Genomic DNA, 10,933 nt, shown 5'->3' on the forward strand with positions numbered 1-10,933 from the left:
TGTAGTGTGTCTATTATAGTAACTAAATGTACTTATAACTTGTATTGTAAATGCTTTGAAACAAAAGTTCAAGAAATATTTACTTTACAAATCATGTGAATGGGATTTCCTAAGTTGAGAGCCGTCGTTTAAACTGGTGGTAGTCACTGTTGTGTTTGCTTAATCGTGATTTTTTTTTGGACCCCGGTTCAATTTCTATCGGTGCACTCTGGAGGGCTGAAATGCAAGTTACGGTAGTGCAAAGTCTTTCGATCGCATGGGAGACGTTTAACTGTTGGTCTCGTGTGCATTATGGCCCCCGTTTGCATTTTGACCCATGAGCACGTTAAAGAACGCAGTACACTCCTTGAAAAAGCCTAGGTGATTGTCTGCCGTTGTAGTGCACAATCACCACCAGAAGGACCCCCCCACTCGAAAATAAGTCTTCTTCAGACTTTCGAGTGGTTATCCTTGGTATTTACACATCCATCCATCAATCCAACTTGTTTCATTTGTTTTTATTTCTTTCATTGGCATTCAATATCCTCTGTTTGATAGGACCATAAGTTTTGGATCGATTATGTCGTCCCTGGTCTATTCGTCTTAATGTGACATCTCATATTTATGATAATTTCTCTTAACATTATTTTTGTTTGAAACTGAAACTGTACACTGTATAGAAATTGTATGGAAAACTGAACACAATCGAAAATTAAATAACTTTAAAACGCAATACTATCTGTGATTAACCGATAATAAATACTATATTCAAGACCAAGGCAAATAGATTACGACTGTTCTAACTAAACCGAACTTGTATTGAGACTGCGATAAAATATAAAATATAAGAATAAAACCCGTTGTTTACTATCATAATTACATTTTCAATGTAGATACAGAAATAGACACGGTAGTTATTACACAGTCAATGCAATCCTTGAATTATATTATAGATTTGTCAGATAATAACATAAGGAAATGATAATTGTATCCGTTTTTTGTTTTTCGATGGTTTATAATATTTTATTGGCCTTTTTACAATTTCCTTGTCCTTTATGAATTTGCACCAACAAATATTAATTCCATTTATCACATGATTATGATAATAATGCTAAATTGTGGCAGAGCCAACCAAAGGAGGGATAAGTCGAAATTTTCAAAATTGAGTTTTGTACATATTATGAAACTAGACATTATTATCTTTAACATAAAAAAATCACTTTGATATGGTAGTTTATGGCAAAGTTGTGGGCAATTAAATTTAGGATACTTGGTAAGTATATTTTGAGAAAACTGGCTTTGAAAATCAGATTTTATGTCTGTACGCTAGGAAAAGCTTCCGTAAATACCATTTTTAGAGCATTTATTGATTATAAATCAGAGAAAGGTAAATGTAGGATGAAAGTTAAATGTTTAATATGCATGTTTTAGAGATAAAAAAAATCTGAAAAAATGACTGATTTCACGTTGTGTGCATTTTATTGGAAAACTGCCTGTGAGACTTATCCCTCCTTTGGCTTGGCTATGCCACAATTGTACTTTGTAGGTCTTAAAAGTTACTTAATCGTAATTGCAAGTGACTAACATTTAAACTAAATGTTTTTTTTAATTTTTTAATTTTTTTTTTTTTATAATAGACAATGATTTATAGACAATGATTTATAAAGAAATGTTAAAGTTTTGAAAATTATTCATAACACTTTGGAAACCAAAAACACAATGTATTTTGCAGACATAATTAACGTTACAGATGGTCTTAAAGGTGAACTATACGATACGTTACGATAATTCTTTATTGTTATTATTTTACACAAAATGGTATAACATGGTATAATTAAACTTTTGGATTAATTATGGATAAGGTGGGTGGATAAGGTGGATAATTAATTTTGAATTACGTGTAGTAAAAAAAAATCTCTGACAGGTAATACAACGACGATCGCGAAAACTGTCACGGAATTCTAAATAATTTTTTTTAAACGAAACCATAGCTTGTAACAACTGATATTACCTCAATAGATGGGTGGTTATCCGATTGACAGTGTTAAAAAAAGAATTCGTAGGCATAATGTGTTACAAGCTGGCACTCAAAATTTAATACAAAACGCTCTGATCCTGGTGAAAGGGCGCTTTTTAATGGTATAGGCATAATGTATGGTATTAACAATATTTTTTAAAATAATATTAGTCCAACCACGGTACAAACTAAAAACGAATGGTCAAACTCAATTACCATGATTTTCTGGTCAATGTGATTCAAGCTCCCTGTTCACAAATGCTATCCACACCAATGAACACCAACACCAGTCAAATGCAATGTTTAGATTCACAATAAATCTACTGAACATTTATTATTGTACTACACATGCTGTTACATCCAATGAGTCTTTTTTGTGTATGTTTTACAAAGAAAAACCCTTATAAAATCATGTAATTCTTTAAATGACTAATTAATGGAGGACCCGCACTACACATAACTTTTTTTTTTGTTGGGTTTCACCCACTTTTATTTAACAATGATATAGGCATAATACATATCATATACATAGGCATATATAAATTATTTTACTGCCGCCAACCAAGCGAAACATTTTCAGTTTTCCTCCCTTTTTCTCCCCTTTTTATCCTCTTTTTCTCTTTTTACCTTCCTTTCATTTTATTATAACTTAAAAATCTATCAAAAATCTGGTTTTGATAAACAATCATAATACTTCATTCTGAATCTAAAAATTGTGAATGAGGCAACAACTAACATATAATTAAGTAAAAAGTAATCTTGACCTTTTAAATGGTCAACGTAAAGTAATAACGACATTTGGGAGGTCCAGTTTATGTAAGAAAAATTTAAATTGATTCCAAAAAACTGTGATCTCTTTACATGAAATAAACATGTGTTTGTAGTCGTCTTCAATTTTGCATCTTTTACACAGAGGCGAATCAATAAGTTTCCATTTAAATAAGTTTTTTGACATGGTATGAGATTAAATTAAATTACCTTTTATTTAAAAAGGTAGTAGCAACCTGTGCCCATGTAGCGGAGCTTTTTAAGATTTTATTTACCCAAGTGGCTTTGAGAGAGCCACAGTGACTTTCAAAATCACACATATTTAACCCGCCCTCAATCGGTTTCCGAATTACCACGTTTCTAGCTACTTTGTCTTTCTTACCGTTCCATAAAAAGGAAAAAATTAAAGAGTTTACAGTTTTTATAACCTCCTCACTAGTTGGAATGGAAGCAGCTGAAAAGGTTAAGCTAGATAACCCCAGTGTTTTCATGATGGTTGTTTTGCCGAAGAGAGTGAGGTTTCTACGACTCCAATTGTTTAAAGTTTTTTTTAATTTTTCAATTTTTTCTTTCCATATTTGATCGTAACATGAATTAATGTTTTTGCTAAAATATATTCCTAGTGTTTTAACAGGATCAGTAGTCCACCTTAAAAACTTTATTGTTAATATTTCACAATCATTTAATAATTTTAGTACTCTATCTAATGACCTCTTGTTTGACACAAACAGTGTCGTATCATCAGCATATTGGGATATCTTAATATCCAATGTGTTATTATGTTCACATGGTATTTGAATACCGTTAATTAAAGAATCCTGCCTAATTTTATTCGCTAATACTTCTGAAATAATTATAAAAAGTAAAGCGGAGAGCGGACATCCTTGTCTCAAGACCTTTTTGCAGACAAAAATAATTTGAAACCCAACCATTGTTACAAATCGTACTTTGTAAATTTTTGTACAATGTTTCTACCCAACAAATAAAAGATATACCAAAATTGAATCTTTTTAAAGCCTGGCTGACAAAAGTCCATTCTACAGTATCGAACGCTTTTGCAAAATCTACAAAAACAATGGCATTATTTATCTTGGTTTCGTTACAAAAATGTATGACATCATCAATTAACCTTACATTGGATCCGATGGAGCGTCCTTTAATATATGCAGTTTGGTCTTCACTAATAATGGTATTTAATATTGGCTTTACCCTAGTTGCGAGAACATTTGCAGCAATTTTGTAGTCGACATTGAGTAAGCTGATCGGTCTCCAGTTACTAACCAGTTCAGGTTTTCCTTTTATATACAAAAGTGATATAACTGCCCTGCGTTGAGGGAACTCATTTCGCGTTTTTCGTAAGCATAGTTTAATGCGTCAACTAACATAAGGTTTACGCTGTCCCAAAAAGTAACATAAAATTCTACAGGTAGACCGTCACAGCCGGATGACTTATTTAATGCCATACTCTTAACTGCTATTTCACATTCTTGCAATGTTAACAAACCTTCACAACTGTTTTGATCATTCTCATTTAAAATATAATCAAATTTAACTGAGTCTAAGTAATTATTTATTTCATTTTCGTCGGGGTTAACTGAACTATAAATAGTTTTAAAGTAATCAACTCCTTGTTTTAAAATATTTTTTTGGTCCGTAATAGTCTCACCACTATCTGTTTCCAATTTAATAATGGTTTTCTTAGTTTGATTATTATTTTCAAGCCCAAGGAAAAAATTATTATTTTGTTCACCTTCGCACCATTTTATGCGTGAACGGATCTGTTGCCCTTTAATTTTGTCTACATAGAATTTATTAAGGGGTTTTTCAAGACGCTCGATTTCGTTGAGCTGATCCTTATTAACCGGATTGAGATTTTGAAGTTGTTTTAATTTGATTGATATCTCTTTTTCGATTTTTTTCTTAACCCTTGCTTTGTGTTTTGCAAAATTGATTGAAAACTCTTTTACTTTCATTTTACAATAATCCCAAGTTATTCTTTTGTCATCTAAAACAGAACGTTCATCTTTAACATTTTTAATAATTGTTTTTATTTGTTTTATATACGTTTTGTCTTGAAGGAGTGAGGTGTTTAATTTCCAAATCCCTGAACCTCTTGAACTAGAGTTCAGTGTTAACTTTATCGATACAGCAAGTTGGTCAGTTAGAATACCTGGCCGAATGTCACCTGACAAATCTTTGTTCTCATTATTCTCCAAAAAAAAATCTAATCTTGTTTTCACATTAGATCTTCTGTATGTAAAGTGTTTTTTGCCTTTATTTAAGACTTTCAATATATCTACAAAATTGAACTTATTACAAAACGAATTTAATACTTTTGTATATCTTTTTTCATTTGGATCACCGCCCTCTTTATCCATATTTATGTTCATTATACTATTGAAATCTCCTCCTAAGATAATATGACTGTGATCGGTTGTTTTCTTATCGATAACTTTTCTAATGAAAGCTATTCTATCACCTAAAATGTTTGGGGCATAAAATGAAAGTAAACGGTTTTTGATCAATTTTACAGTTTATTAATAGAATTCTACCTTGTTCATCAGAGAGGTGATTTATAACACTTATATCAATTCCATTTTTAAATAAAATGCTTACACCTCTACTGTTTGATGATCCAATAGAGTGAAAGGAAACACCTTTCCAGTCGTACACATCATTATATTTTATTATTTTGTTACAAAAATGGCTTTCTTGAATAAAAAGAACATTTGCCTTCTGGTCCTCGTACCATTTGTAAATGGCAAGTCTTTTATTTTTGTTCCTAAGCCCACGGCAGTTTAGGGTTATTATATGCAGTGTCTCTACACTCGCTCTACACATACTTTATTACTGCCGCCAAAAGCGGTTATGCATTCACTGTTGTTTGCCTGCCTTTTAGCAAAATCACACAAAACGGATCATCATAAAATTTACCAGAGTGGTACATAATAATCTAAGAAAAATCACAAGGCTTGTTGCAACAGAATATCGGCCTATTAGCTTGCTTGAAGTTACCAAGCCGATGGTTCACAGGTTGAAAGTTGGGATATAGGTTGTGGGTGCTTTATTGCAGCCATAAAGTTTAAAAGTATTGAGAACACACTTCTGACCAATCTCCATGATGGCATCCTCTCACTGCTTCCATACATCCTCGATGACAGAATATTCTGTGCGTGGCTGGTAGATTGGGGTAATATTGGCGATGGTTGACTTACATAAGAGTTTTTCACCAGTACCTGAGACAAAGCCACCAAATCCGTTAACAAGTTGTTTCTCACCTCTGCTAGTACCAATATGCAAGTAACCAAACATGATACTCTTGAATACACTTTGTTACACTGTTCAGTGTAGGCTGATTGGATACAGCTCCCTCAGAAAATTTGGGCCCAGCAAAACCTGAACTGGTGCCAGGGTCACGATCGTATCCCCTTTCAAGAGCAAATTTTGCTTCGTTTGTAGACAGGAAGCGTCGAAAGCTCAAACCCGGGTTTTACCTCTTGTACCTTGATTCCACCAGCATTGTTCAACACATTTTGAACCATGAATATTTGTCATAATTTTGTTCAGATTCATCATCAGCTCTTGACGATGTATCCACTTCCCTCACTCCTCAGCTTAACAGCATATTTCATATTTCAACAGCATATCTCATCTCAAAGGTGTTAGACGGTGCCGGAATCATAGTACATGAGGTGAAACCCAGGTTTGGAGCCAGCAACCAGAAGAAAATGCTTCGGACGCTACCTGTCTAAGCATAAAGCAAGATGCGCTCATGAGAATTGATATAGCCAAGATCCTGGCATCAGTGTATTATATGGTCGTGTTGGGCCAACAACTGTCTGATGGAGCTGCATTCATTCTGCCTGCGCTAAACTGTAGAGTGCATCTGAGAGTATCATATCTGGTTACAGACACGTGCAGTGGGGAGAAACAGCCTGTTCCAGGATTTGACGGTTTGGTCTCAAGTAGGCCTACAGGTTAAAAAGTTACCCTTATCAAGCAGCCATTCACAAACTATTTTATCACCAAGGAGCTACGGAAGCAGCCAGAGGAAACCACCATCCATGGAAATTTGACAGGAGTATGTTCTCAAAATTTCTGCGGTTGGTGGCTGCATGGAAGCCCTCTCCCTAATTTCCTAGCAGAGACAACCTATGTCCGAACTAACTTCAAATGATTTTAAAAATTGGGTGTCGTTTTAGCATGTTCCCCAGACAAGGTTTGTCTTATTAAACCCTTAGGCAATGGTCACTGCCAGTAAGGTAGAGCACTTGAGGAAATTTGACGTGAGTGACCATATTGGAGTTAAAAACAATAGAGATGGGTTAATTAAGCATGTAAAGGGATGTGTAATTAACAGGTTGGGTCCTCGTACCTATTTGGTGCGTGTTGAGGGAGTTGGCTAGTGTTCCTGTCAATGACGTAGGTGGGTATACTCCAAGGGAAGTTCATGAGAAGCAGCCGGATCCACATGTGGTAACACACCCTGAGCCTTTGCCAACGCAAAGTTCCACACTCTCTGAAACTCCAATGGTGGTCAAAAACCCCGGAGGGAGTGAACCGGTTAACAAAGGTCAAATAGTCCTACCAGCTCAAAAACCCCTATTGCGAAGAATTCTCACGAATAGTTAAGGCCCCAGACCGTCTGAATTTGTAGTTCAAAGTTATTTGGGGGAGAGTGTAGTGTACTGCACTGTTCATCAATTCCTAATGACATCATTACTCTAAAAACATTGGTTACTTATTTTTTTGTATGATATATAGGTCAAATGTTATACCAACATTCAATTTTCATTGAACATTCAAAATGGCCGTGTAAATTGCCGCCAAAATGTATTGCTAAGTCAATGTTTTGTATTTAAAAAATAAAATAATGCTTACTGTATACATTTGATTTTATGTGATCTTTATTTAATAGACTACGGTATACAAATTAATGATTTAAAAAAATCCAAGATGGCCACCAAAATGACCACCAAATGTATTGGGAAGTAAAGATTTTGTATTGAGAACTTAACAGCTTACTATATACATTTAGAGGTTTACTTGATTTTTTATGCTTTTTAGTTAAAAAATATACAAATTAATGATTTTCATTAAAAATCCAAGATGGCCACCAAAATGGCTGCCGATATGGCCTCCAAATGTTTTGGGAAGTCAGTGTTTTGTATTGGGAACATAAACACTGCTTACTGTGTAAATTTAGAGGTGATTTTTAGTTATTAAAACATACAAATTAATGATTTTCATTCAGAATCCAAGATGGCCGCCAATATGGCCGTCAAATGTAAATGCGAAGTCAATATTATTTTTTTAATTAAGAACATAAACACTGCTTATTATATACATTTAGAGGTTTATTTGATTTTATATGATTTTTAGTCAATGAATTATAAATTGTCTTCGGTATGACGTTAAACTGCATCCGGGTAGAGTGAGGAGGTCGTGTATGGGGTTAGTAAGTCCCAGGTAACGTCTATAAAATGTGCACAAGGACCATTACTACTTACTCTATGACTGGCGAGTTGGTCGGCGCCATAAAACCGATCAGGCCCTGGTCATTATTGTTAGGGATATCAAATCGACTGTAGGACTGCGATGTAGTTGTATCTCTATCCAGCATAGGAACCCTCAGACGGTCACTGGTGGATGGAGAACGAGTGGCAGGCGGACGACTCCGACAGGAACAACGACTGGCACCATTGCTCAAGTTAGCTGAGAATCGCAGGTTGTGGTAGTTGTTGGGGCCTGCTGCAACTATTTGCTCCTTAGTAATCACCATGGATCAGAAAGTAGAAGATAATGTAGACCTTGGCAAACGGGGTGCCAGTCAAGTTACTGGTAGTCCAACCCGGTGGAGGTTTTGTAAAAAGGTGGGCAAACATGCACCGTCATCAAGCGACTGCCTCAGAATCGGAACGTGGAACGTTCGATCGTTGTTAAACCCAGGAAAGATCTCGGGAGTAATACAGGAGATGCTTCACATGAATTTGGATGTACTTGGTATCGCGAAAACTCATTGGAAAGATGCTGGGGAATTTGTCACAGAAATACCAACTTCTCATGAAAAGTTCAGAGTCATTTATTCCGGTGGATCAAAGAGTAGAAATGGAACAGCAATTGTTTTAAATGAGGAAAGTGCAAAGACCTTGATGTATTATGATACATACTCGGAGAGGATTATGCTTGTGAAGTTGAAAGGGAACAAACATGATACTGTTATAATTCAGACTTATGCACCCACAACAGTAGCAGATGAATCAGAAGGAGATCAATTCTACGAGCAACTCACTGAAGTTATTAAATCCAATTGCAAATCCAGAGATAAATTTTTTGTTGGTGGTGATTTTAATGCCATAGTCGGGAACATCTGCCATGAGAAGATTGTTGGCCCTTTTGGGCTAGGATTGAGAAATGAAAGAGGAGACAGACTGATAGAATTTGCCCAACAACATCATATGCTCATTACTAACACCTGGTATGAACAGAGAGAGAGGTGTAGGCACACATGGACTGCACCTAATGGTATCACAAAGAACCAAATTGATTACATCTTAGTCAGTAACCGATACCGCAACAGTGTAAGCAACGCCAAGGCGAGGCATGATGTTGACTGTGGCTCTGACCATGATCCCGTCATCATTGCATCAAACACCAGACTCAAGAAGGTGTCGAGGAATACAAACCTAAAAAATGGAATCTTGAAAGGTTATCAAAAGAAAGCAATCAATTCAGAGGGATGAGAGAAGACAAGATGAAATCACTCAAAGAAACAGCACTCACATCAAATCAACTTTGGCAAGAAATAAAGACCCGGGTGGAAGAAGTTGCAGATAACATCTGTGGGAAGAAAACATCTGACAAAAAAAAGAAGTGGATAACAACTGAAATCTTAGAGATGATGGAACACCGCAGAAAGGTGAAAGAGCACGTCAGTCATGAAGAATATGGAACTCTATGTAGATACATTCAGAAAGAATGAAGAAATGCAAAGGAAAGTTACTATCAGGAGCTTTGTGTAGAATTGGAGAGGCTAGAAAGAATGAACAATGTCAGTCTCCACAGAAAGGTGAAAGAAATGAAAGGAAGAAAGCCCCAAAGTCCAACTTGGGATCAAATCGAAAGAGGGAGTAATACTCCACAATGAAGAGGAAATCACAAAAAGATGGCAAGAGTACATAGGAGAGGAACTCTTCATGAATGACAGAGGAGAACTACCTAAAATCACAATCAAAGATGAGCTGCCAATCATTAGTCTACAGGAAGTGGAAGAGGCAATAAAACAGCTTCCTAATAACAAAGCCCCAGGGGAAGACAATCTTCTAACAGAATTCTTGAAAGAACTTGGGCCACAAGGAATGCAGCAGATGACCAAACTTATCAATCTCATCTACCAAACTGGTAAACTTCCTGATGACTTCCTAGTGAGCAACTTCATCACAATTCAAAGGGTAGCAAAGGTAACCCAATGCAGAGACTTCCGCACAATCAGCCTGATACCACATGCATCGAAAATCCTGCTCAATATCATGCTTGCTAAGATCAACCCTATAATAGAAAGTCAGCTAAGTGAGACACAACTTGGATTTAGAAAAGGAAATGGTACCAGAGATGGAATGTTCCTGTTAAGATGTCTCAGTGAGAGAATGATTGAGAAACAACAGAATCTCTACTTATGCTTTATAGATTATACAAAAGCATTCGATCGTGTAAAACATTACAAACTACAAGTAATGGAAAGAGCTGGAGTCCCGGAGCATTTATACTGGCACCAGACAGCAACAATAAGAACTGTAGCTGGATGCTCGAATAGAGTGTGCATACGCCGTGGCGTCAGACAAGGATGTATTCTATCACCGTCACTCTTTAACTTATATAGTGAGATGCTACTCAATGAAGCTATGGAGAGCTGCATAGGCTTAATGATAAACGGAGTCAGCATAACCAATATCCGCTATGCTGACGACACAGTCCTGTTGGCCAATAGTGTCCAGTCTCTTCAATCGATGGTAGACTCGCTCTGCATCGTGTGTAAGGCCTACGGCATGGAACTGAATGCAAAAAAGACGAAAACAATGTGCATCATCAAAGTAATTCCAGATAATTTTGTAATCAGTGCAGAAGGTAAAGATCTTGAACAAGTCCATGATTACCAGTATCTTGGGACCA

At 35.9% G+C, this 10,933-nt stretch overlaps 1 protein-coding gene across 1 annotated transcript; it reads left to right on the forward strand.

Annotated features, from left to right (window-relative positions):
- The first annotated feature begins 8,544 nt into the window (after positions 1–8,544).
- On the forward strand, positions 8,545–9,507 carry LOC117107628 (craniofacial development protein 2-like). Its single transcript, XM_033249336.1, has one exon. The coding sequence runs from the start codon at positions 8,545–8,547 to the stop codon at positions 9,505–9,507; it is 963 nt and encodes a 320-aa protein (XP_033105227.1).
- Positions 9,508–10,933: the final 1,426 nt, after the last annotated feature.

Source organism: Anneissia japonica, unplaced genomic scaffold (assembly GCF_011630105.1).
Source record: "Anneissia japonica isolate Jap-2015-1 unplaced genomic scaffold, ASM1163010v1 scaffold5330_len1712360_cov203, whole genome shotgun sequence".
Taxonomy (NCBI): domain Eukaryota; kingdom Metazoa; phylum Echinodermata; class Crinoidea; order Comatulida; family Comatulidae; genus Anneissia; species Anneissia japonica.